Source organism: Eucalyptus grandis, chromosome 9, assembly GCF_016545825.1.
Source record: "Eucalyptus grandis isolate ANBG69807.140 chromosome 9, ASM1654582v1, whole genome shotgun sequence".
NCBI lineage: Eukaryota > Viridiplantae > Streptophyta > Magnoliopsida > Myrtales > Myrtaceae > Eucalyptus > Eucalyptus grandis.
The window spans coordinates 7,739,894-7,767,586 of NC_052620.1; the positions used below are offsets into that span (position 1 = coordinate 7,739,894).

General features: G+C 39.6%; 2 protein-coding genes across 3 annotated transcripts; both read left to right on the forward strand.

The window, feature by feature from the left end:
• The first annotated feature begins 501 nt into the window (after positions 1 to 501).
• Positions 502 to 2,105, forward strand: LOC104418223 (L-ascorbate oxidase). Its single transcript, XM_039301589.1, has 4 exons — positions 502 to 871; positions 1,186 to 1,617; positions 1,717 to 1,785; positions 1,859 to 2,105. Exons 2-4 carry the CDS (start codon positions 1,237 to 1,239, stop codon positions 1,934 to 1,936), a joined length of 528 nt encoding a protein of 175 aa, XP_039157523.1. The 5' UTR covers positions 502 to 871; positions 1,186 to 1,236; the 3' UTR covers positions 1,937 to 2,105.
• Positions 2,106 to 24,588: 22,483 nt separating this feature from the next.
• Positions 24,589 to 27,313, forward strand: LOC104418225 (L-ascorbate oxidase). Of its 2 annotated transcripts, XM_039301554.1 has the most exons (6): positions 24,589 to 25,213; positions 25,330 to 25,776; positions 25,888 to 25,980; positions 26,146 to 26,325; positions 26,426 to 26,608; positions 26,811 to 27,313. In XM_039301554.1, the coding sequence occupies exons 2-6, from the start codon at positions 25,525 to 25,527 to the stop codon at positions 27,042 to 27,044; spliced, it is 942 nt and encodes a 313-aa protein (XP_039157488.1). In that variant the 5' UTR covers positions 24,589 to 25,213; positions 25,330 to 25,524; the 3' UTR covers positions 27,045 to 27,313. The 2 variants fall into 2 exon arrangements, with proteins under 2 accessions (XP_039157488.1, XP_039157487.1); XM_039301553.1 differs by having other exon boundaries at positions 24,589 to 25,776.
• The last annotated feature ends 380 nt before the right edge of the window (positions 27,314 to 27,693 follow it).

Sequence of the window (27,693 nt, forward strand, 5' to 3'; positions counted from 1 at the left end):
GATTGCCCACCAAAACTTTTACTAATCACGGAAACGCGATGGTTCCTATAATATAATGATTAATCCATCTTTGATTAGTAATAATTGTGGGGAGCATGAATTTAATAATTGTCAATTCGTGAGTGAGAGACGCCCGGGTCATTAAAATGGTTTGCCAAAAAGAAATTGAAAAAGGACACCTCAAAGTGGGGACAAAGACATTGGACCACGACAAAAGTTCTATTCCGCTTTTGGCAAATTCAAAGCAAGATGAAGTCATTGATTTCTTTTTCACGCTAAATCGGGTAAAACCTGCGGAATCGATATAAAATATAATACGAACATCCGAATCCGACATTCGATTCGTCCGAAGCCCGCCCCCCACGACAACCCTCCCAACAAAAAAGAAAAAGGGTAGGGTAAATTAATTTTTATTTCATTTTAAAAAAACTGATAATTGTCTTGCGGTCTGCATCCCCACTCGTGGCTTTCAGGAAAACCACGTGCCCCGGGGCCCTCGAACCGAAACCCGACGCGCCGTGACGTGACAAGCCGGGCACCGCTCCTGCCGGTCGCATCAAATTGCAGTCCCCGGTCCGTCGCAAACCTCCGTCCACGAGCCCTTACCTCCCGCCGCGGTAGTCGCCCCGGCGGCGAGCTGAGTTCCGCCCCCACCCCCAACACCGCCGGAGCCCAATCACAGCCGGGATCTCGACCTCGCTTGTCGCCGCCATGGACGAGGCTCTGCTCCAGATCTGGAGCTGGGCCGCCGGAAAGACGAAGCGGAAGACGAATAGAGGAAGTCGCAGGCAGATTTTGGATTTCTGGGTTCGATTTTTCCCCGGTTCTCCCGACGAGCTACGATGAAAAATGGGAGAGCTTTAACATTCAGGTTTCTTCTTTCTTCCCCAGCTTCCACAGATTACCCAAAATTCAAGTGGTTCCGCGCGAACCAGGCGACGCCGCCTGGGTGCGCGCGACCTCAGGCCGCCAGATCTGGCCGCCGCCGTCCGGCCGTCCGGCGCCGGATTTGATTTTCAGATTTAAAAAATAAAAAGTAAAAGTAAAAGCTCAATGTTAGTTTTGCACGGTATTTATATTAAAGTTATATATTTGAGATTATAATTTATTAACATTTCGAAAAAACTCTTTATCTCAAAAGTATTTATATTCTCATTTTCCATTTTTTTTTTATCCCACGTCTAGCTTACACGTCACTTGGCACTAGTGGCATGGCACTAGTGACACATATCGAAAATGCTGATCTCTCAACCTTACCACGGTCCACCGTCCTCCTCCTCCGTTTCATTAGTGAAAGACGACAAAAAATGGTCTTCTGTTTCTTCGATCTGGAAACCCTCGTTTTCGTCGGGTAGTCGACAAACGCCGCGAAGGATGCGCAAGCTCTTCTCATGGCTTCTTTGCGTCTCTGCAATAATGGGATTCGCGGAGCCGAGATGGGTCCGCTTCAGCTGGGACGTGGAGAAAATGGTGGACCCGAAGCATGTGCAGTTCATCGTCATCAATGGCGACAGGACGGCCCCGACCATCCGAGCGCAACGGGGAGATATTATCGTCGTGCAAGTCAGGGACGGCTTGGGAGAAGATCTCGTGATCGTTTGGCAGGGAGTTGAAAAGGTGACGCCGATTACATAGAAAAAGCGTTAGGTCATTCGATCATAAGTTTTCCATAAAGATTTTCATCCTGGAATGAAATTGTATGTCCTATATCGGCAGTGTAAAGGAGCAGATCAACCCAATCCGGCGGGACAAGTGGTTACTCATTATTGCCTGGTTGCGAAGCAGGTGATGAACACTTGGTTCTTCTTTCTATTGAAATGGCAGAGGCTCTAAAGATGACATCTTCCGATTCGTGCAGGCAGGGGTCTTCTCGTATCAAGCGCAATCCAAGCTTCAGAGAGATGCTGGTTTGCAGGGTTCGATTGTGGTTCTGTAGAACGGCTGATAAATTTTTTTTTTAATTTTAATTTTTTTTTAAGCAAAGAACGGCTGATAAAGTTAGATGTACGGTTATATGGTCAAATTCAGTGTTGAGACTGCCTCAGCCACCTGCTAAGCTACATGGGAGTTTGATGAATGTTACATGAGAGTACAAATTATGCCTAGGACAGCTTGTTTTGGTCTTTAAATCCCTGTGTGTACCCATGAGTTTGCCTAGAACTTGGTCATTTACCTACTTTTGCTGTTTTAGGATATGCTGATCAATTTTAAGTTAATTTTGATCTTTATAGTGGTGGATGGCATGGTTTACAGTGCTTAATGGATAGTATAACCAGTGAAACTTGAGAAATGGCCATATGAGTGGTTGGTCAAAGCTCGGATTGGGCAGTGTGTGTGATCGGGTATGGTTGCTGGTGCATGAGTTTTGGTCCAGAGTTCATGACTGATTTAAGCCATGTTTTGGTGCATGTTCCAATGAGTTGAATCCATGGAAAAGTAGAGTAATCCAAGGTAAGGATATGGGCATGAAATGGTGGGAATTAGTGTCTCAAAACACTGGGCATAAGGCTCAAAACTTGAGCCAAAAAACAGAGCTTATCTGGTGTGGGCTACTTGGAGAGGTTGGTTTGATCTATAATAGTTGATCATTCTGTGAGACATTTACTGCATTTGAAAGTATATGTCACTTGTCTTCATTTAGGTCGAGTAGATTTTGCTGGAAGTCTTTTAAGTTATCAGCTATAAAGGCGTGAATTTGGACAGTTCACAGGGGTCTAGCTGTGCTGGGTTCAAACCCAATTTTGCAGGAACATCCAGATTTGTGGCTCTGAAGAAATGCATATCCTTTTGAATCAATAAAAATTATGTGTTCATTAAGATCTTAAAGTTAAATCTGTGAAGCTTGAGAAATGGCCATATGAGTGGTTGGTCAAAGCTCGGATTGGGCAGTGTGTGTGATCGGGTATGGTTGCTGGTGCATGAGTTTTGGTCCAGAGTTCATGACTGATTTAAGCCATGTTTTGGTGCATGTTCCAATGAGTTGAATCCATGGAAAAGTAGAGTCATCCAAGGTAAGGATATGGGCATGAAATGGTGGGAATTAGTGTCTCAAAACACTGGGCATAAGGCTCAAAACTTGAGCCAAAAAACAGAGCTTATCTGGTGTGGGCTACTTGGAGAGGTTGGTTTGATCTATAATAGTTGATCATTCTGCGAGACATTTACTGCATTTGAAAGTATATGTCTTCATTTAGGTCGAGTAGATTTTGCTTGAAGTCTTTTAAGTTATGAGCTATAAAGGCGTGAATTTGGGCAGTTCACAGGGGTCTAGCTGTGCTGGGTTCAAACCCAGTTTTGCAGGAACATCCAGATTTGTGGCTTTGAAGAAATGCATATCCTTTTGAATCAATAAAAATTATGTGTTCATTAAAATCCTAAAGTTAAATCTGTGAAGCTTGAGAAATGGCCATATGAGTGCTTGATCAAAGCTTGCATTGGGCAGTGTGTGTGCTCAGGTATGCTTGCTGGTGCATGAGTTTTGGTCCAGAGTTCATGACTGATTTAAGCCATGCTTTGGTGCATCTTCAAATGAGTTAAATCCATGGATATTTAGAGTCATCCAAGGTAAGGATGTGGGCATGAAATGGTAGGAATTGATGTCTCAAAACAGTAGGCATAAGGCTCAAAACTTGAGCCTTAAAACTGAGCTGATTTCATGTGGGCTACTTGGAGAGGTCTGTTTGATCTATATAGTTGATCATTCTCCAAGACGATTGTTGCATTTGAAAGTATATGTTACTTATCTTCATTTAGGTCAAATGGATTTTGCTTAAAGTGTTTAAGTCATTAGATAGAAGGGCGTGAATTTGGGCAGTTCCCAGTTCTAGCTGTTCTGGGTTTAAACCCTGATTTGCAGAACATCCAGACCCGTGGCTTTGAAGGAGATTTAAGCACGATTTGGCTGATTTTGTTGTCCATCACTGAGTCTGTCGTGCTCTTGGTGTGTAGTTGTACATCATTGGTGCTTTATTTCTGCTTAAGATCATCTGCATTTTGAGATTTTAAGTCCATGAATATGGCTCGAGGAAACTGGTCTCTGCAGTTTTTAAGGCACGAGATCATCTGCAGGTTGAGATTCAGCTTATGTCGCTTTCCAGTTTAAGGCACGTCTAGGAATATATTTTCTTTCTATCTCTCCAATGGAAAGTGACTTAAGCTAAAAAGTTGCGAAGGCAAAGAACACGAGCTGCGAGGCGTGGGTACTGCACCATGAGGATTATAGGGCCAGGGTGTCTTTAGTTTTGAATAAGTTGCCATGACGCAACTCCTGAAAATCAAAATATATGCTGACCATGCATTTTTACATAATGTCTAGACTGAGCATGCTAGATTTTTTTTTTTTTTATGACTCGGGAATGGCTGTACAGCTGGCAGCCGGTGACGTAAATCCAGGAACTCACATTCCATGGCGCCGCACTTAAGTCGCGCAATTGCGCACGTGGTGACTCGAACCTCCCCTAACTGGGATGGGGGAAACGCTTGAACTAATGCGCCCAAAGCAGGGTGGGTGCTAGATTTTTATCATTTGACGAATGCGGAAGACCCAATTGCCACGAGACACGATGATTACCTAGCAAATCTAGCAAAGATCATGAATCAATCAATTGAGTAGACATCTTTTTGGAATGTGTGGGTGATCCTAATTCAAAGAATTGCGCATATAGTTGATGTGATTTGACAGATAACATCCGGTTTTTGAACTAAAAATCCCCATCACCTCAATTGACTACCTCGGACTAGGAGATCGAGCACACAATTTAGTGCTTGAATGATTTAAGTTGCTAGAGAACGGGAAGAGAAGAATATTAAGACGCGAGGAACGGAGAACGAGAAAGTATTGTCGAGAACAAATCTAAATTCAACCCTAGATTAGCGTATGAAAAAGTAATGAATCGAATTGTAATAATCTCAACTACTTCTAGTTAAAACTTAATCCATCGCTCAATGATAAAATTACGGAGGTTGATCTAAATTGCGAGGGCCCTTTTGGGAAACTTGCAGGGGAAAATTTTAGGGTTGAAATTCTCCTAGTGGAGATTATTTGGCGTGGATCGTTCGGGTATAACAATATTTGGTTTTGCATAGAAGAAGCACAAGAACATTACATAAAAAAAAAAAAAAAAAAAAAAAAGGAGCTTGAAAACTGCCATTCCTATGATATTGCTTCAACATTCAACTTTCAACAGGGGAGGGGGAAGTTCGACAGCTATCTGTGCGCTGAGTGATGCATTCAACAGGGAAGTTTTTATTTTAGAAAAGTATTAGTACATAAATTCTATGATTACTTAAGGGTACTAATGCTATATAGGCGGAAGAGTTCACAAAGGCTTTGTAATTTGGGTACCTACCATTGCTCTTTCTATAATATCCACCCCTTACTTTTGCATGATGGAAGTCTTTACCTCCATTCAATGGCAAAAGGTTATTCGAAAGTTAATAACAACATTGTTATGCGCTCTAAATGCCCCTCTTTTATGACTCCATGAATGCAATTAAAATTTATATTATCACTCCTTGGTTTTAATCTCCATTATTCTTAGTTTTAGTTTCCTATGAATCATGAATATTGAAAAGATAGAGAATGCAACAAAATGTCAAGTGACATTCCCGACCGGCTACTCACGTTTCTCCATATTTCCCAACAAAATATCGACAACTAGAAGAGAAAGAAGAAGCAAAGAAGAAAAAAAGAATTGATTTTAGAATTGTGAAATCTCACCTCTTGGAGATTTTTGTGTTTCTCTCTTTGAGCATTTTAAGGACCTGCTCAGGTCCAAATCTTCAATACCTCCTATGTGGTTCATTTATACCCATTATTTGGCCGTGCTCGAAAAGCTTCTGGCACCGTTCGAGGACGACAATTTTGCTTCCAGCCATTTGCGGCCATCATCTTTGAATTGGGTGGAAAGTTAAGCAAAGTTCAAAGCGTATGCCGACAGTCTGCCATAAATCATGCTTTTTGACTTTCTTGTCCTCCGTGGTTTCCTATGAATCATGAATGTTGAAAAGATAGAGAATGCAACAAAATGTCAAGTGACATTCCCAACCAGCTACTCACGTTTCTCCATGTTTCCCGACAAAATATCGATGACTAGAGGAGAAAGATGAAGCAAAGGAAAAAAGCAGACTGATTTTAGAATTATGAAATCCCACCCCTGGGAGATTTTTCTCGGTGCTTCCCTTTGAGCATTTTAAGGACCTGCTCAGGTCCGAATCTTCAATACCTCCGATGTAGTTCATTTATAGCCATTATTTGGCCGTGCTCGAAAAGCTTCTGGCACCGTTCGAGTACATGTGCGGCCATCATTTTTGAATTAGGTGGAAAGTTAGGTAAAGCTCGGAGCGTATGCCGACAGTCTGCCATAAATCATGCTTTTTTCACTTTCTTGTCCTCCGTGGTTTGTTGATTTGATGGCGGTCACATCATCTTTCAGTGGAATCGTTGGCCCGCCAGCGGTTTCTCCGTCAAATCCGGCCAACCACTCCACCATGGGTCACTTTCGTGCTTTTCTTAGTCTTCCATCGAGTGCTGATTTTGTGCTTCAGACAGAGAGCTTCAACAGCCACAGAAATTCCGGGTGCGCATGACATGACTTTTCTTTCTTTGTTCTTTTATTCTTTTACTTCTCAAAATAAAAAATAAAAATTCATTTAGTGATGTTAGTCAATTTCTTTATTCCTCAAAATAAAAAATAGTTGAGAAATAAATTCAAAACAAGTAAAAAAATGTACTTCTTATTATCAAATTTAATTTCTAGAAATAAGTTTTTTTTTCTTTTCTTCTTCCTCATTACCTCTAGTGCCCACCAATATCGGCCAGTTGGCCGCCACCGCTGCTGATCGCTAGCCATTGTCCACCGGTCGCTACCGCACTGGCTAGAGGAGGAGCAACAAGAAAAGGAGAAGGAAAAAGAAAAATATAAAAATATTATTATAAAATTTTTAAAAATGTACATTATAAAATCGTACTAAATGTATTTCTCTTTTTTTTATTTCGAAAATAGAAATTTTGTACAGTTTATCAAACACGATCTTATACTTAGAAATTATTTTAAAGAAAAGAAATGTAAAAAATTTATTTCTTAAAAGAAATTATTCTTCAAAAGAAAATATTGTCAACCACATCCTATGTGAAGTTTCTTTTAATTTATAGTACATTTTGATTTTTTATGTGGCTGCTTAATGGTTGTGCCGGACTGAACAAGCCTCTCGGGTAGTGGAGAGGAGGGAGTATGGGCGGTTGGAATGTTTTATATGAGAAGTAAAAATAAACATGATTTTTGTAATTTTCCTTTGAAAATAACTTTTCAAGTTCTTTACTTTGTTGATTTTTTATATTTTTTTTTTTTGCTAATAATTCACCATCATCATTTTCGAACACCGGCATATAAGGCAAGTTGTTTATCCAAAATTGAGATTATTATTTAAAGAGTTTTAAACTTATTGTACAACAATCAATTCAAACCTAAATTTTTTAATTTGATCAATTTAGTTCTAAACTTTTTGATATTTTTCAATGTTGTCTTTGTGCCAATTTTGGCCATAAAATTATTAATGTGGACATCAATCGTTTTACGTGATATATATGATCTTTTGACATGAATGAGCCTCAATAAAAAAAAAAAATTGTAAAAGGAAAAGAGAACTAAAAATATTCAAAATTTTTTAAAGAAATTACAAATATCATCCACATTGACGCAAGCCATAGCACATAGGATAGCTAGTGTCAGCGTCCATGTCAATAATTTCAAACAAAAATTAGCTGAAATGATTATATTAGCAAATCTTAAAAAGTTTTAGGACTAAATTGACCAAATAAAAAGTTTAGAACTAAATTGGTGATTGTATAAAAAAATTAGGATATTTTGAACAAATTTCTAATAAAAAACTACTCATATTAATTACAAACTAACACGATATAAACCGCTTTCCTTCGGTTCACTAAATTCACTGCTAACCTGTGCATGTTTTTGGCTCGTGGGTTCATATGGTAATGAAGAACCAATTACAGCAATCAATTCCCGCAAAAATCAGAAAAGAAGTTATACTCAGGGACGAATCACCAAACCAATGACCACGATTAATTGCAACATGATGCATTGATTAATCCATACGTGTTAATTTACCACCTTAAATTATAATAACTCTGTTATAAGACATACAGAAGTAAATCCTGCAGTTTGTCAATATCACTATTGATTCTTTCCGCAGGGTTGTGCAAACTGCATTGCAATATCTTGTTTTTCACTTAATTATTTGTATGCTTAAATTAACACACAAATGCCACTTTTCATCAAAACTTTTGACTTTGACCAAAAAAAAAAAAAAAAACTTTTGACCACCAATTTCTGTCTACTTTTTTAAGAAACGTGTCAAGAACAAATCAGTTAGTCTTAATGCTAGACAATCGAAGAGAAAGAAAATCCAATTACTCTAAGCGTGCCTAAGTACTTCTAAACAAAAATTTGCCGTCTTGCAATTTAACACCATATGCAAATCAGAAAACGATTGTTAAAATAGTGCTAAATGTACTAAAACCAATGTACAAAATTGTCTGCCAACAGATACAGCAAATTGTAAGATAATAAGTATTTGAAAGGGGGTGATATTCGATGCTCAATAGGAGACCACATCAATTTTTAAAGTAGCGGCGGAGCTATGATTTAGGTTTAAGGACGTGAAATTTACTGATGAAATGTGTTCAAAAAGATTTTGCACAAGAGATCTGGATGAAATCACACACAATAAAGGATATTAGTCATTAACAAGTCACAACAAAACCTCAATTTGAAAATTTGTAAATTTTCGTGAAGGAATATTTCTGCATGAACCAAAATAAGTATCTGTACAAGAAAAAAATTTCTTTTGTCTTGATGACTGTATATCATAATTTTGTATAATTTATTATTTATGTATTATGAGAAGTTTTTCACTAAATAAGAAGATTGCCATAGTCACGAAGGCGTATATATAACGTCAATAAAGAATATAAAATTTTTCATAAGAAAGGGAATAGAATTGTCAATACCCATAGAGTAAGATCTACGGGAATATAAGGTTAGGTGGTAACTTTACGAGTGATTGAACAAAGGAGGACACTAACCCTGATTTCACCAGAAGAAACGGAGGGAGGATCAACGCAGGATCCTAGAAAGGAAAATATTTTTCGTTTATTTTTTTAAATGATATAAAAAAATTTCAAATCATTTATATCTCACAAATCAAGCAAAACCTTATTAGCAATCATAAACAACAATAGATAAAATGGATGTCCAAAACTGACCCACCATTTTCGCTTGACATTTGATTAATTCTATTCGCATCATTAACCTTAAATCCACAACTGTCAATCCGCCCATTAATCAATTATACTTTATGTGACTTTTATACACCAGATTATGTCCAATCTTCCGGTCAAAAGCAAGCAATCCAGTGGCAAAGTTACGGTATTTCGCGTGTGGGGGCAACAAAGAAAGGGCAACATACTTTTGGCATAACCGAAATTATTTCCACGATTGATCAGTTTGATTATTTTATCAATTGAATATTTGACTGTCTATTTATCAATTTATCCTCAATTAATTCCAGTTTGCATTGAATGCCGATACCAATTTTTCCACGTGATCGAGTTAAGTAGCAGAGGCTAGTAAATTGACCAACAAACAATGCACAATTAACCCAAGAAATTCCTTGGCATTAAGGTCATATGTAAGACTTTGGCAAAAGAAAAAGAAAACCATTTTTGCTGGATGCCTTCAACGTCCAATAGAGAGAACTCCCAAAAGCAGCTGTTCTATTCTCTTGAAAAGAGCTATTTTTCCTTGTCATTTGTCACGACCTACCCCTTGGGGGAGGGAATATGTTTAGGGATATTGTCTAAAAGGTGGGCGTACGGTCCATGATTAGGCACGAGCTCTTCCACGCCCATACCTCACGCAACATTAAAATGTTCATAAGAATTTTGTAGTAAGGAGTCGCCACTAGTCTATTGAAGTCGGCTAGAAATCAAGGGAGGCATGGAAGTGTACCTCACTTTTTACGCAACCATATAATCTAAGGTTGGAGACTTGATTATATTAATTAACTAATTAATGTCATTTTGATACCTAATCATGTTCATTTTAGAAAAAAAATTTGTCAAGCAATTTAGATTAATTTTAGATTAATCCACTAACACTAACACGTAAGGTGATTATGCAGGTACGCAATTATTAAAATAACAGTTAGTAGCCGAGGAAAACATTTAAATAAATTTCCTGGGAGAGTAAATATTTAACATTAAGGAAAAGATAACTGCTAATCTTAACTGGACTAAATGGATCAAAACAGTAAAAGCATGAAAACAAGAGTAATTGTCTTTGAAGATAATTGAAGCCCTAACGGCTTACTCAATTTTTTAGCACACTTTAGAGTTAAGAAACTTCTATTTTTAAGAAAATAACTCAGAAATTTTGTTTTAAAATTTTTCAAATGAAATTCTGAATTTTCTGACATTTTTATTTTATTTTGAATTTTTGAATTTTTTGAATTTTTGTCAATTATTATTTAAAAGACAAAACTCGAATTTTCAATATTTTCTGAAATTTTTAATGTTCTCTGAAAGCTCTTGAATTTTCGGAAGTTTTTTTGAATTTTTCTTATTTTGCGAAATTTTTAAATGTTTTGAAATTTTTTAATAATTATTTAACATTTAATATTATATTTGGGAAAAGGGGTCCCGACCAGGTAAACCCAGCCCGGCCCGTTGACCCAACGACGACCTGGACCCGACCCAATTGGATTAAAAAAAGGAAAACTTTTTTTTTAAAATAAAATAAAATATTTTTAATTTCTTTTATTCTCTACCATTTTGTCTTCTTCCCTATGTCTTTTCCACTGCACCTCTTCTCTGCATTCCTCCTTCCTGAATTTCATATTTTGTTTTACTTTTTACTTTTTCTATACTTTTCTTTTTCTTTTGTTTTTTCTTTTATTTCTTCCTCCCCTTTGGTCTTCTTCTCCTTCGTGGTTGCGCCCTGCACGCCTAGAGCCGGCTTTCCACCTAATCGAAACCACGCACCAGCGCTGGCTGGAGTAACCGGCGTCGACCGCTGTTGGCTACCTCCTTGGCGGCCACCAAAATTCTCTCCGGCGCGAGGGAAAACCCTTGCTGACTCGATGGTGCACGACCATTTCACGAAAATCACACCAAAGCACGGCGAATACACAAAAAGCGAACATGGAGCAACAGTTATAGAAGTAAAGACAGGTCGATCTCTGGTTTTAACGTGAACTAGCTAACAAAGAAATCTAGGCTCATTTAAGAATACAGGTTAGGACCAAGCTCGAAGTTAGACATACAAGCAGCATTCTGGACCAACTCGGAGACGTATCATACGGGTTTGACATGAGTATGAACAACAACATCAGACCTTGGCCATAACCCACTAAAGAGACTCGAAGTTCACTCGAGTATTTCAACGAATGGGCGGCATGCACTACTGAAACGAGGGCTGCTAGAGACCCTAGCACGAACTTATCTCCTAACAACGCATACTAGGACACACAGAAGCTCTCATGGAGGACCAATGGGATCGAAACTCGTGAGTACGGGTCGGCCACGAGCTCCGGTCTGAAGCTCCCAAAAACGGAACTCACATGCTCAAGGGAGACCTACCAGGTTCGGGGGGAAGGGCTGCAGCGAATGGCAGCTAATGAACGGACTTCCGGTGACCGCCGACGGCAGATCACTCTCTCGGGCTCACGCTCTCCTCGCTCTCTCTCTATCTCTCTCTCCTGGACTCTCACCGAAGAGCTCCCCCCCTCGCAAATGAGTGAGCCCCTCTCTTTTAAGAGTGACCGGCAGGCGCGCATGGCCCCTGCCACCGCCAGCTTGCCGGCCGGACTGATCCGACCCGTGGATCATGCCGTCCTCTGCTCTGCTCCGTGACGATCCTCTGTCTCCTTTTGCTCATACTCTGCTTCTTTCTCTTTTCTTTTTGGCAGAATCGTGGTTGGCATGAGGGGAGAAAAGAAAAGAGAGGAGGGGCCGGGCTTAGGGAAAAGAAAAGAGAGGCTCGGCTTGGGCTCAGGCGGTAAAAGATACAGAGGAGAGGAGAATTGGAAAGGACTGGGCCTAGCCCGGTCCGCTTTTTTCGATTTTTTTAATTTTAATTATTTTTAAAAAAAAATTATATTTAATAATTAGTGGTAGTTATGTAGATGCTCTAACGTCTACGTGTAATGGATTTTAAAGAAAACATAAACGATACATTTTAATGAAAGTTATTTATTTTACTCTTTGCTTTATTTATTTTTAGCGATTAATTTCTAATTTTGCATACAATTAAGTCTTTAATAAAATGGTAAAATGCAGTTGTCAACATAATTTTAAAGTATGTGCATCTACATCCGTTGGTAGTAGGGATGAAGTTGAAAAGGTCGAATTCTGGACTAATCGTTGGCCAACAAAAGAACGTCTTCCCCTCTTGTCATTTAGGGGCACCTAGTATGCTCTCTTTACTTCTCTTCTTTTCATCATTCAATGCCTTTAGTCAGTCAATCAAAGCACATGCCCTCCGTCTATGGGACTACGTTTAATCATTCGGATTTGATAGACATGGAATAAGATAATATAAAATTTAAAATCCTCCAAATATCCTCTAGATAGTTAAAAATCCCATCACATATTAGGCATAATTTAGAATAGGATTGAAAATCTTTGAAAATTTTGTAAAGAAGATCCTTGTAATTTGGAAAGTTCTTCGTTTTTCCACCACAGCCATTTCAGCAAACGCTGTTAGAGAAGAGCACGAACACCGTTTCCTCCATTGATAAGGACGGACAAATCAAGCAAATTGGACTTGACCCAAATTGGCTGCAACTGGTTTTTGCCTGGAGTCCGAGTCGCAGCTTTTTGAAAGTCTGAAAACCGAATTGAGGAGGTTCTGCGTTTATCTGAGGGTGGGTGTGAAAGAGAGAGATGCCAAATGGGATGGCACACGTTCTGCGTTTGCGTGAGAGTGAGCGAAGACGCACTCCTGATGGTCCCGACTCCCATCTCTTTGTTTTATACTGCAAGCACTGCCTCATCACTGTTTCTCTCTCTATCTTTTGTGCTTGATTTGATATTCCATGTGCTTTGAATCTCTCGGGAAACAGAATTAAATTCGTTTGAAAGATACCCAGTTGCAGAAAACACCAGAGAGGATGGTACAAATGGTAACAAGTAAATAGACCTGGAGGTAAGCGAAAACGGATCGTTGGATACCATGAGGTCGACACGAAAGGGGACAAGAAGAGAATTGACGATAATTGACAGTGAAGATGGAGAGGTTGTAAGGGACGATCTTGGTGGGCTTGAGGAGGGCGTTCTTGGAGGGGAGCAAGAAAACGTTCATGCAATTAGCATTGACATTTTCCCTCACTGAAAAATCTAACTTAGTATTAATTTAATATAAAATTACTCGACTAGACTTGATAGGGTAATGATATCATCAAAAGCGTGTAAAACAACGTTGTTAAGCCCTTTCCAAGCCCCGAGTTGATGAATTGGGATTAAATTAGGACCAACAAAAGACACTAGCCCCACATTTTCATTTGCAAATCAAAAAATTGCCAAAGGTAAGGCTTTCTCTTGCCCATCCTCTCGATGAAATACTAGCACACAAATTTAAGTGTTTGATTATCGAGCCAATTTAGTAAATAATTACTCATTGATCGGTTATTAATTAAGGTTTTAGGAAATCACAACCAATCATATTATAAATTTGTACTATGGAGGTGATCATTGGAAGGGTTTTAATTAGGCTGAGTTTGAAGATCGGGCCTAATGTGTTAACCAAACTCATCCATTATATAAAATTTATACAACAATTTTCAGTTTGTGCTAGGTTAAAGATGAGTTGGCTGGACTTTCTCATGTAAAAATATTGTATAAACTTGCTCGTTCACTTCTTAGTCCTAGGCGGGCTTGGGTAGGCCGAGTGGGCCACCCAGCTGCTGATTACATTTCCTGACCATACCATAAAAAGGCACGTTCTAAGGATCAGTTAATCACAATGTTTAAAGTACTCTCAATAGAAAAAATATTTAAAAAGATATATTACTTATATATTTCCTCAAACTAGATGATTATTAAAATACTTTCATGATACGTCCTTTCTAAATTGATGAAAATAATAGGGAATATGACATGGCACCACAAATGTATCAAGATTTTCCACCAAAAAATGTATCAAGTTTAGAACGGCCCAAAATTTGTGTATGCTAAATGGGCCCAGGCCAGGCCAGACGGGGCCAGGTTAGTCTGATCTGGTCCCTGAACAAGAATTTAACTTCAAATCGGGCTTAGAACAAAATAAATCTTAAACAGTGTATTATGGATGTTATGAACTGAAAGAACGGTGGATGGATGGGCTGTGAAATCAGTTAAATGAATGGGAATTTCTGACTTTGGTCGATACTTGATGTCGATGACTGGCTGTGTATGGGCTGAGCTGACATGTTAAGGATCATACCAAATAGCTTCCTAAACATATGGAGTTTCGCGACTTAAGCGATGGTCAATTGTGCAGGTTAGATGAAGTTTGCGCTGTACGGTTGCCATGCAATCATTGGTGATGAAACTCCGGCCGAGTCATCGCTGGGCTCTTGCGAAGAACAAGATTAATTGAAGCTGCCCTTCAACAAAGCATAAAGAGAGAGAAGATTCTATTGAGCGTACAGATAATTTCACGGTGATAGATGAATCCATGACCACTTGGGCAAAAGCATTCCAATGGTATGCTGCAAAGTGAGAAGGTAACTCCAGGTTTTGCCATCCTCCTCACGGAAAAGATGGCATCAACACGGCAAGCTTTCGGGATCTTGCTAAAAGTCTGTGGATTTCAATGTAACTAACGCTGTTCCCTGACACGGTACTGAGGCATCTCGAAGAGAGACTCCAGAGTTCTTCGCAAGAGATGCGCAATATCATTCAAACAACTAACAGCATTTTTCCCCGAAAGTTCCTCCTAATGAGCTGAAAATATACACAAACTGGACCCAGTGGTTCATGAAATCCTATATTAAAGGCGGGCTGTTTGCATCTGATGCTAAAGTATACAGGTTCTTAACAGATAACGACAGTTCAACATATGAATATAATTCTGGCTTATGTGCCAAAGGACACTTTCCATGCACTTAATTAGTTGAAGTTGTTTGACTGAATGTTGAGGATGTGCAGGCTGGAGACTTACTGTTCCTACTTTATATAAAGACAGGAGATGAAACTGAAGGAGGAACCCGGTTCTAAGCAGGAATTTGAACAAACTCCGTGAGGATAGTGCGGAACTCATCTTCCGGTCATTGTTTCCATGATCTTGTCTATGGCCTCCCGGTTATTCCTTACATGACTTGGGGCAATTTCCTGCGGCACCATCTGGAATTTCTCTCCATGGCAGCATCGATGTCTTCCGCAAGCTTTTCTGACATTATATTTCTGGCCATCATCCTCGTGATTTCAGTGCTGATGAGTTCATGAGGCGACCACGGACTAATTGGCATCAGAGAGTAAACTCCTCGTGATTTCTGGTCTTATGGAAGCAGCACAAGAGAAGCTGACATAAGTTGGAACCTGATAGGGCGAGGAAACAAGCTGCTGAGAGGGATGGATGGTTTTTCCTTTCGTCATTTCCCCCTCCAATTCCAGTTCCTCTCTGCCGCCCCCACGGCATCAATTTCATCAGCAAACACAATGCAGGGAGCATTCTCTCTGGCAAGGAGCGGCGAGGGCGGTGCGCGGAGCGGGGCAGGGGGGGAATTTGCTTGAGAACCTGAGAGGAAGAAGAACCCTAATCCCAATTCAATTTGGGGGATTTCTTTTGGGTACAGATTTTTTTTTTTTACCCAATTACAAATTTTAGACAAAATTGCCTCGTTTTAATTGGTCAGAAAAAAGTCAGCCGGCAAAATTTTGGCTCGTCAGCAAGTTCAGTCCTTTAATTAATTTTTTTGAAAAAAATAACTTAATTTCATGCCTTTATTTAGAATTATAACTTATATCAAGATACATATGGTGTCAGGGCAAAATCAAGCAAACAGAGTACCTAAAAATTTTGACCCAAAAAAAGAAGAAAAAGAGTACCTAAAAATGTTTTAACTGTCAACTTGGGTTGGGCAACATTATAGGGAAAAATAAATGGACAAATAAATGTCCCCTTTGGGCTGCGGGACTGGATTTTGCGCTCTGAAATCAGTAAATTGATTAATTCTTTTTCGTCGATAGAAATGTATGCACTTGACTCTACTGACGCTTGAGGCTAGTCACTCTGCTTTCTTTGTATAATTATTTTTATCAATTTTCTGACTTATGGAGAAAGAGGTTGGACGTGGGTGCACATTGTCAACATTGCTTAATTAATTTATTTTTAAAAAAAAATCTCTACAGATTGATTTTAAAAATATGCATCACATTTCTTTCGAACTAACACGAGATCAGTTAATTCTTGAAATGAAGATTTTTTTTTCATTGTACTTTTTCATATGTTTAATTTTAGGTTTATGTCTTAGAATTTGGTGATTTTTAATTATAATCAAAGCTAGTTAGTTGATTAGCCTGAGAGATTGATATTAGGTCATCTTCATTTACTAATTTCCTTTATCTTTACAATTCTAGATTGGAAACTTTTAACTATTTACGGTGATTTTATTTAGCATTTAGCAATAATCTTATTACATCAGCTAGCTTTCTGGTATGTGCCCGCAAACGAACCATGCAAAGCCATTGGTGAGATTGAGTAGTCAGATAGCTGAACAAAAGCCATTGTCATTTTTTTTTGGTAAAGTACAAAAGCCATTGTCATTTGTCAACGCTAAAGCAAGCAAAAAGACGACTCCTGGAGAGATGACCTATTACTAATAACTCAGTGTTGACTATTAATTAGGGATGCTAGGTTGATAAGTGGATTAATAAACAACTGTACGAAGGATGGGTCAACCTATCAGGAGCCGAAGGTTCCAACAGGGGCCTCCAATGGGCAACGGGGTAGCCTGATAAACCAGAGCCTAATTTAAATGTGTTCTTTATTTTTAACATGTTGATACCCGCACGTCTTGCCCTCTAATTTCCAACTCATATTTTTCTTCCATACAAAGCGCGAATACGAAAGGTGATGTTGGGGAGTCCGACTCCTCGAAAGTTTTTACCTATTTCTTCTCCCTTAAGTCAATTTGGACCTGCTTAGGTCCACGACAAAAAAGATAACTTGTAGAAAGAGATCTATGACCAATAACTAAGTCGTGGGGACCAGTTGATGTCCCTATTATCTGTCTTGGCTAGGTAAGGCAGATAGGGTGTTAAACAGGCATTTAGTTATACTTGCAAGTGGAATCCTAGGGTTAGTGCCTAAGCAGGAGTCGCCTCTTCCAACTGGTCCCTTCCTGGGTCTCCCAACAGATTCATCCTAAAGATCTTTTCAAAGCATGGAGAAACGTCACCAACATCCACACCTTCATATATATTGATGGCAAAGAATTTCATCACCAATCTTTGAGGGTGCACGTCATCTAGAAGAATCAAAGGCACAGGAATGAAATGATCATACCACGGTCATCGACTCCAATTGAACATGGATGTAAAGTTTTAGCTTGCTAAATTTCTTGCTGACACTCGGCCACAGCATTAAAGTTTGCGTTTATTCGAGGATATTATGCTATAATACTCAATGCAAGTGGCTATGGCCCAAAAATTTCTTAACAAATTGTCTGGAATGATGACCATATGTCTCATTATTTTGTAGAGAGTCTCAGACAGTTTTGATTAATATTTCTTTTTTAGAAATATGGAAGAGAAAATTTTCTTTGAATTTTCATTTGCAAACAATTATTTGCACGATCCTTACCAAAAAAAATAAAAAAAAAATTATTTGCGCGAGTATGTATGTTGCGAGTTTACTAATTTTTATTGTCCGTTTCCACTATATCATTTACACGGGCGAGCATAAATGTTATTCCATTACGAAGAAATTGAAAAGTGATCTTTTGCTTCTTAAGTATGAACCAAGTATGTTTTAGCATTGATGTTCTGGGTTTAATGGAAAAGGACGCTCACATCGACTTAGAGACTTAGTCGAGCTCAAGAAACCTTTAAAAGCATTCAAATAATCTATACATAATATTGATAAAAATGAGAATCGCTATCTAATGTGTAACCTAAAGTTTACAAAAAATGCTAAAAGCTAAAAGACACTTTTTTTTTTTTTTTTTTTTGGTGAAAGCTAAAAGACACTTAGGGCGCGTTTGGTAACGATTACGTTAGGGAGGCGATTCGATCGAATTGATTCTTTTGATTTTGTTCCGGGAAGCGATTCTAAGCATTTTAAGCCGTTTGGTAATTGTCCAAAATTTCGATTCTGGAATAGAATTGCGTTTGGTACCGTGTTCATTAATTTGCCAAATCAATTTCTTTTAATTTTTAAATAATTTTTTACATTTTCCTTTGTTTTCTTTTCTTTTTTCATTTTTTTCATTTTTTTCTTTTCATTTTCCTTTTTTTTTCTTTTCTTTTTCTTTTCTTTTTCTCATCTTCTTCTTCTTCGGCTGGTCGTCGGACCGGCATCGCCCGACGAGGGCCGCAACCTCACCAGGAGCGTCACCCCTCGGCGAGGCGGGCCCTCGTTGGCCGAGCCTCGCCGAGGCTCGGCCGAGCCGGACTGGGCGAGGCCGACCTCGTCGGGGCCGGGCGAGGCTGCGCCAGCCACGGCGGGGGCGAGCCTCGCCCGGCCACCGGTGGGGGCCGGGCGTCGCGAGGCTCGCCCGGCCCTTGCCCGATCCGAGGCTCGGCCTCGCCTGTGGCGCGGGCCTCGCTCGGCCCCGGCGAGGCCTCGCCCGGGCCCGGCGAGGCCCGCCTAGCCACCGGCGAGGCTCGGCCGGCCGGATCCGGGAGGCCGAGCCTCGCCGTGGTGGGCTTGCCTCCGGCGAGCTCGCCGGACCGGCGGCCGGCGGTGGCGGACGGTGGCGGGCGGTGGCGGGCGAGGGTGGATGGCGGTCGCGAGATGGCCGAAGGAAGAAGAAAATTTATTGATTTTGATTCTCAAATTCGTTCCGGAACAAGAATCAACTTTTTTTTTTATTCTTGATTCTATTCCCAATCATTAGGGAACAAAAAAATTTACCAAACGCGATTCTAAAGTAAAGCGGATTAGGGACAAAGAATCGAGAATTTTTATTTGTTGGATGGTTACCAAACAGGCCCTTGGTGTACTGACAAAAAGAAAAAAAAAGAGAGAGACAGTTCGTGCCCTTTGTTTTTGGCCCCAGTTGTTCAAACCGCAAAAGTGGGAAAGTGCATTTTTTAGAAATCAAACGATGTCCGATGAGAGGAATTAATTTATGTAATATGGTGGTTTTGAAGGCATCTTTCGAGGAACACCAGATCAACTCCTAAATCTGCGATTGGTCAACTTCGCAGTTCAAACTTGTAAAACGACTTCCTAATTACAGGTTCTTACCGTCGAGCTGTAAAAGGTTGATGAAGAACTCATGACATCTTCGATTATAGCAGGCCACGCGCACCCATTCAAGAATTATATGAAGAAACAAAGAAAATCTACATCAAGATACTAATAAATAATTGAGAAATAAGCACACTAGAAATCATTATCGTAAAAGTGCAATTGAGGGCATGTTTTTATGAATGAAAGCATTTCCTGTAAATTAGTTTTCTGGATTTTCAGGCATACAATTAGCAGAGATTGATCGGTTAACAAAAAACCTTAAAGTTAGGAAAATGGATTCCCTAACCTAAAAAGGAAAAATATTCTCCTCAAAAAATTGATTTTTCAAAGATTAGTTTTCTTTATCATGAAAATTTTTCCTAAAATGAACACATCTTCTCTAAATTGTAAAACGTTTAAAAATGTAATTGAGTTTTAAAATTTATCAAATTACTGCAATCAAAATATTTCGTTAACTCCATCATAATTTGACTAATAAAAAATGCTGGCGTGAATTTTTTTATTATTTTCTTTATCCTACGCAACATTGATGTAAACTAAAGCAGTAAAACAATGTTGATTTCAGTCAAAACTTACAATTTTTATCATCACGGATCTTAATTAAAATAAATAATAGATAAAAGCCTCTCTCGTGAGCTCCATCATCGGACAACCCCGTTTGGCATTGCATATGTCTCTCCTTTCGACATCATACTACGTCATCAATGAGCTCATTCATTTTCCTGCGCATCTCACAAAAAAAGAAAAAACAAAGAAAGAAAGAAAAAAAGAATTAGATTAATATATTTAATCTCAATAAAGCGACCTGAATCAAGGGGCTTTTTACAAAACTCCGGATTTCAGAACGTGATAGAACCGATCGCAAACGCCTGCACGACAAATCCGGATGTTTGTTCTACACACTCGCCTTCCGCACATCAGGATCCCACGGACCCGTATTGGTAATGTCTCCGACGTAAATTGGTGACCTGGCGACCGTAATTCCCGTCTCGTGTCGGTATCTTTTAGAGTGCACGGCTCTTATACACCTTTACACGGGCCGTCGCTTTCTTACAAGGCCGACATTGTGTGTCGAGATCACTAGGGGTCACACTGATTCCCAACTTAATGTTTTGTGCAACTTTTGAAACTTTTGCTCGATTGAATGAGCGTCTTCTCTGGCAACTTGTCAATCTGTTTGGAGAGTTCTTGAATGTCCTAATGAGAGCGTGTCATTTGTGTACTCCGATTATTGTCTTTGGATCTAGAAGTTATATTCTAAGGATGCATGCAAATAATAACCATTTTGTTTCAAAAATTAATTTTTAACCAAGAATAAATTTAATTATTTTTATTCTTTGGACAAGTTTTTAAAAAATACGAGGGCAGGTGGCCGATTAATAGTGAGGACAAACGATCAAAAGAATTTTTGTTTCATTTTCTTTTGTTTGAAAAGAAAAGTAGAAAGTTTATACTTCTCATTTCCATTCTAAAATTATTTATGAATTGAGAATTTGTTCCAAAAATAGAAAAATGAAATTGTATTATCAAATAGTTTTATGTTTCAAATCTATTCCCGATAATAAAAAAAAAAGCAAAATAGAAAAATAAAATGGTTAATGCATGCGCTCTAATTATGTAGAAATTTCTTTGCAAAGCTTTTTCTAATTTGCCAATGATTTTTCCTTTTGAGTTTAGATCAAAAATGGTAATTGTTGGTGTTATTTTCGTGATGAAGGTGCAACCCTTTCACTGTGCTAGCTACACACGAATTCAATGTGCCTATGTTTTAAAAGCTTGTGTAATCTAGGTGAGCCAATTGCAATGAAAATCATATAGGGTTAATATTACAAAAAAACTTCAAATTAATACATATATGACAAATTTACTAAAAACTAATTTTTGACCTAAAAAACCCAAAACGATACGCTTATAATAAATTTACCTTCCATTAGTTTTCATTAAGTTATATTAATACTATCAAAAATCACGAACTAATACACTTGTGATAGATAAATGGTAAAAATTCAAATTAATACATCCATCAATAGTCACGTGTTATTTAACTTAGTAATTTGACAATGAAATTTAACATAGGCTAACGGAAGGTAAATTTATCATAAATATATTAATTAATAATTTTTAGTGATCAAAATCAGTTTTTAGTTTTTTACCAATAATATACGTGAGAGTATTTATATTGTATGGAATCATGGATGGCAAATACAATCTTTGAAATCAACTTCCGGCGGTCATATCATGATTTGGCTGATCAGTTGCCCTATCCATCATCCATTTTTTTTATGTTGTCGTTGAGTTTGAAACCCACAAACATTGACTTTGACTTTTTCCCTACAATGATACGAATAGCCCCGAACGTCACGGCCAGGTTCATGTGGCCACCCAATATGTTCGCCCCCACTGAGATTGCCACAAACAGGCCAAACGCATGGGCTAGGGTTGCCGCCACCAGACCTGCCAGGGTGATTGATCCATCATCCGTAAGTTTGTCTGATGAAACAATGCAAATATGTAACTTATAAATATACAAATGCAGTTTGGCCACAGATCCAATATTATGTATTCATAGCACGGGACAGTTTTCAATACAAATGAAAGGGATTGTCTCGCAGCCATCGGAATTAATCTGGCTTGATTTTCTATCTAATGAAAAAAGAAATGCCTAATTGTGAGAAATGTATTAAAAAGAAAAAGATGACTTAGCAAAAGTTATCTCAAATCCCTTGCCGGCGAAAACAAAGATAACCATGGAGGAGAACTCGGCGAGTGTTGCCTTGAGCGCATTAGGGTGGCTCGCCTCTTGCGTTGTCTGATCGCAATTCTATAGATTGCCATATTTTTCTCTTCCTGAGCTTCTCTCTCTCCCCTCTTCATTCTCTTAGCGCCTCTTGTTTTCTCTCTTCACTCCCTTTATAAATCCACCTAAACTAACGGCAGTGCAACCGGTATGGCCAGTTGCCGGTCAAAATAGAAGCCTGGGGGATTTGGCTTAGGCCGCACGTTTGTGACTTTACAGCCAATGACCGCGACGCCTCACCGGCTACGGCGCTGCCACGTGTGTGGTCATGATGGAACGTACCGTGATGTGTGAAGAGATCGACGGCCATGACGTGGCGGGACCCGCTCCATGATATGGGGAAGGCGATGCAATGGTCTGCGAACCATCGGATTATTGAATCCCCAAAACGTTCTTCAAATTGGAAGCCAGTGGAAAAAAAGGGCGAGAGCTTTGCGGTGATCGTTTGTCATGTTCATTTGTGTGGGGACCCACCTGGATTTCTGTCAAATCCTACTTTTTATTTTTATTTTTATCACGGATCTTCCTTAAATTAATTAAAGAATAAAGAAATAAAGAAATAAAGAAATAAGCCTCTCTTAGAAAATGCTTCGATAGCCTTATGTCTCACTACACCTCAACTCTATTGCCAACATTCCCCGCGTCGGACCAGCGAGAAACGCGGCGTCTTCGTCTCACCCTATTGCGAGTCTCAGCACATACTTTTTTACTCAAATAACGAAAAACATGACTTTTGACTTTTTCCTTGCACGATTTTTTTTTTCCTTGCACGATTTCACCAACCACTTTTCATCCACAACATCAATAGAATTACTCAGATAATTTATTTAATCGTTGCTAATAATTTATAATTAATGTCAGTGTCAATAGACTTCGCGTTCGTACTACAGCGGGTCCAATAGTTCTACGCATTAAATAAAAACCGAACATTCGATCTTGTGGGCATTCCGATTTGACCGTAAGACTTTTTAGGTTCATAGGTACATAAGTATGGATGGTGTACTTACCTCTATGTGTTGAGTGAGAGGCTCATTAAAGGGTCACGCCTATGTAGCACTGGTTCCGCGTGAAACTATAATAGACTTGGACCTTGAATTCTTATGTGATTATAGGCACATCTATGTGTAGTGCTTAAGAAATTAATTGGATACTTAAGACAAAGGAAGAAATTGTTCAAATAAACATAAATCTATTGCATAACCGGCATTGACATAGATCATCAACAATTGAAATAACATCGTTTTAAGAATTTTATAATTTTTTTTCCCTTCTTCACAATTTATCTTCCTAGAAAAAGGTCAATGAGATCTTCATGGCCCCGCACATGACCCTCGCCGGTAGAGAAAGAAAAACACAAAGAAAAAAAAAGCAAAGAAAAAGGAAAATAAAAAATAATTTTTTTGAATACATATTAAAATGTTATTGAAAATTTTTCTTGTTAGCATTAGTAGTATCATGTGGGACGACCATCGTCCACATTAGCGATTTTTGACTAAAATTGATTAAATTGATTCAGTTTACAAAATTAAAAAGTTTAAGAATTGTTTGGTAAAAGTGCATTAAAGACTTTTGAACAACTTTCCCACAAGCAAGCAAACTTAATTAGAGATGGAGGAAATTTCCCTACTTTTTTCTTTTTCAAAATACGTTACGTAATCAAATAAAATTTTGTTTATCTATTAATCCTTAATGTTTTTCCCATATATAATTAGGTCTGTGAAGACCGTGGTCAATCATTTAACTCACTTTAAACTCCTTATGTGCATATATTACTCGAATAATTTTTTATAACAAATTCAAAAAAAGTAAATGAGTAAAATAAAAAGATGCTAGTAAAATAACAACTACAATAACCTAAAGATTGAATTTCTTACAGAAAAACTACAAAAGTACGCAAGTGTTGTGGCGATACGTACTCCGAATGCGTGCTCTCTTCATCCAAGTCAAGTTAATCCTCTCTTATGTCGCCAAATCATATTTATTCCGCATATACGTCCTCAGCTACTTATTTTTTTTCCTATATTTGCTTTAATCTTTTCAATGTTAAGTTGCAATTCGATATTCTTTTTTTTTTTTCTTGAAATCAGAATAAAATAAAGTTTTCAAAGTCAAAGTAAACATAATTACTCTTGTAGCTAAAGACGATAGTTATGATTCCGTTCATAATATAAATTTCACGGGTACCCAGTATGCTATTTTTCAACGCTTTGGCAGCGGCTCAAATGGCTACATTGCATTTGAAAATTTTACTATTCATTTACCAAAAAAAAGAAATTTACTAGTCGATTCACCTGTGACACGTGTTCAAAGGGCCCACTTGTCAGATTCTTCTATCTCCTGCTTTCGTTCCCTGTCTCTTTCAGTCACTGTTTTCTTCGTTTTCTTTTTGCAGGCCATGGACGACGCTCTCCTCCTCCGTTGCTCGCCTCTCCTCCCTCCAGCCGTCTCCCTCACCTACACGGCGCCGACGACGTCGTTCGCCGGCCCCTTCAACCTCGAGGTCCTCTGCGGCTCCGATATCGTCGCCTCCTTCCACAGCTTCCGGATCTGACGGGGTTCGACCCTCGCCAGATCCGGGGCGGGCGACCCTCGCCCTGGCTGCGAGAGTCGACCTCTCGCCGGATTTGGCGAGGGCGACCCTGGCCGGCCATAGGCCAAAGGGAAAGAAAGGAAAAAGAAGAGGACGAACCGGTGAAGAAGACGAGAAACGGGGAAAGAAGAGGGAGGGTAACGAAGGAGAGAGAAAACAGATCCCGACACTTCTCCCTCCGAGATGGCCTCCACCGCGACCCATTCCGGATCCGAGACCCAAGACGGATCCGGCTCTCGCGGGTCCGGCCTTGGTACGGGAGCGGCTCCGGCGAGAAGGCGGTCCGCGAAGTCGAGCAGTCGAATTTCGGGGGAAAGTGGAATCGGTATTTCCCAAATGGTGGGGGCCCAGGTGAGGCCGCAGTGGCGTACTCTTTCTTGTTTTTTTTTGCGGCGTACTTCATCGTGGACCAAAAAAAAGGTAGGATTTGGTGACGTGTGTATTGATGCTCTGTGTCCAAATCAAAGGCCGCATTCCTGCTCTTTATGATGCCTTTCTAAAACCCGAAAAGGGACAACGGGGACAGCATTGAGCTCCTCCTCCTCCTCCTCCTCCTCCTCCTCCTCCTCCTTCGCTGAATCAACGGTGGCTGCTCGAATTCCCTCTGTTCCGATCAAAGTTTCCATCTTTTGTGCACGGCTTGATTCCGGTGAGCGCGAGAGATGGGTGGCTCGATGACATTGCTTCTATTGCTTCTCGCGATGATAGGATTGGCAGGGGCTCGAGTGCGCGTCTACAACTGGGACGTGAGGCGCGAGCTGAAATCGCCGAGCTCATACAAGAAGCAGGTCGTCACCATCAACAGAGAGTCCCCGGGCCCGACCATCCAGGCGGGACGGGGAGACAGAGTTTTCGTCAGCGTCATCAACAGGTTGGAGGAGAATCTCGCCATCCATTGGGACGGAACCCGACAGGTACGGGGCGAACCAATGGAAACTGTGTTATGAGGGTCTCTGTAGTGTGTTTGATGAAGATTGTAATGAGAAGATTATGAGACGATGAGTTTGGACTGGATTGAATTGCAGATTAAAAGTCTAGGGAGCGATGGAACAGAGGCCATCAATCAAAGGCCAATTTTTCCTGGAGAAAATTTCACCTATCGTTTCATTGCCGATCGGGTGAGTCCTAAGTACAAAGATCATTCGATACCATGTTCGTGTGAGCTTTTCTGAAATTCGTGCGAGGTTCAAGTTGACTCTACCCCATTCGATGAATATGCTCTGCGGGCATTTAAATTCTTATCTTGCAAAGGGATATCATTTGTACTATATGCTTCCTTGCAGCTTGGAAAATCTCCGTACTACTCCTATTACAGAAGTCAAACAGTGGATGGACTGCATGGGTTTATCGATGTTTTGCCGCCATACAGCATGACCGAGCCATCCGCTTGCGATTATGGCAAGAGCATCATCCTTGACGACCAGTACTACAAAAGCTATTACGATTGCGCGGCGGAGCCTGAGGTGATTAATTTAATTTGATTTCCTCAATTATGAAGGACTTAAACACCAGTTTCCTCATTTGTCATGTTCTTTTCATTCTCTTTTGCTGCTTGGATTGCAGTCCCTGCTGATTCCCAGGAAGGGAAAGTTTGATTATGCCGAATCGACCGCTCCAAGCTCACATCCAACAGCTTGTGATGGGATCAATCCTGAATATCTGCACTGGAGGGTCCTCCCTGGTAAAACTTATCGCCTCAATATTTCAAGTGTGACTGCTCAATCTGCTCTCAGCTTTAGGATTGAGGTATACTTTCATTACGACCTACAAATTGTACCTCTGGTTGGTTTGTTTCCTTGCTTTCTATAATGAAGTGTGCACATCTGGATTGGGCTTTTTCGATGTTTTTAAAGACTTATTAGATTGAAGAAATTTTGGAGATAGATTTGCAAGATGAAGCGACCCTTCATTTTTTTTGTTACTCCGGACCTCAATCTTTGAATTGCAGGATCACAACCTTACCGTTGTTGAAGCAGACGGGCACTATATAGTGCCAAGCTTGATTGTCTACTCGGGCAAGACATACTCTGTCAAGATCAAAGCCGATCAAGATCCGTCGAGAAATTACTCGATCACGACCAACATTGTTGGCCAGAACGCCAGTGCCACAACCCCTCTCGGTCTGGCTGTGCTCAGTTACTCCCCACCTGCTGGCCCGATTCAGAATGACGTCACACCATAGTTAGTTCAGAGCCTAGGCAGGAAAGGCCGCCGCATGACAAGACTAATCTCTTAGCTAGAGAGGCTGTTTCGATCTCTTGTTTTAAAAATGGGGTTATGTTTTCCTAGAGAATATTTATTATCTTTTGAGCAAAAGTTTGCACTTTTTCTTGGATCTTTGAAAAGTATGATTATTTTTCGCCAGAGAATATAAATCATATTTTTGTTTTGTTTATTAGCTTCTTAACGAATTACTGGGGAACATGCTGGTTAGTGTCTTATTCGGTTGAATTTGACGTTCTAATCGAGTGTTAACTTGGCTTTCAATATCCAAGTCAGAGGCGATTCTAGTCATATCTCAGCATTTCTCCTATGATGGCATGGGATAGTTTCTTGCATCGTTGTTCACTGATCGAGCAATTTGTCATAAGTCTCTCGGCCTGCACACAAAAAAATAATGTTAGAGCAGGTTGCTTCAATTTTGCAGGGTATACCCAATTTGTCATTGGGCACACGTGTAGAAAATTTGTTCCAATTGGGCATCTTCTAGGAAGAGGAGATTGCTTCTATTTTGAAGGAGGAAATTGTTCAGACAGCCATAAATCTATTGCACAACAGTCACTAACTTAGATCATCGATGATTGAAATAACATCGTCTTACGAATTTATTT

Bases quoted from the DNA above. Each gene is read 5' to 3' on its own strand.
- LOC104418223 (XM_039301589.1), top strand. From the start codon at position 1,237: ATGCTGATCTCTCAACCTTACCACGGTCCACCGTCCTCCTCCTCCGTT. The intron at 1,618-1,716 runs GTGACGCCGATT...CTATATCGGCAG, and splicing joins TTTGGCAGGGAGTTGAAAAG to TGTAAAGGAGCAGATCAACC. The intron at 1,786-1,858 runs GTGATGAACACT...CGATTCGTGCAG, and splicing joins ATTGCCTGGTTGCGAAGCAG to GCAGGGGTCTTCTCGTATCA.
- LOC104418225 (XM_039301553.1), top strand. From the start codon at position 25,525: ATGGGTGGCTCGATGACATTGCTTCTATTGCTTCTCGCGATGATAGGA. The intron at 25,777-25,887 runs GTACGGGGCGAA...ATTGAATTGCAG, and splicing joins ATTGGGACGGAACCCGACAG to ATTAAAAGTCTAGGGAGCGA. The intron at 25,981-26,145 runs GTGAGTCCTAAG...GCTTCCTTGCAG, and splicing joins ATCGTTTCATTGCCGATCGG to CTTGGAAAATCTCCGTACTA.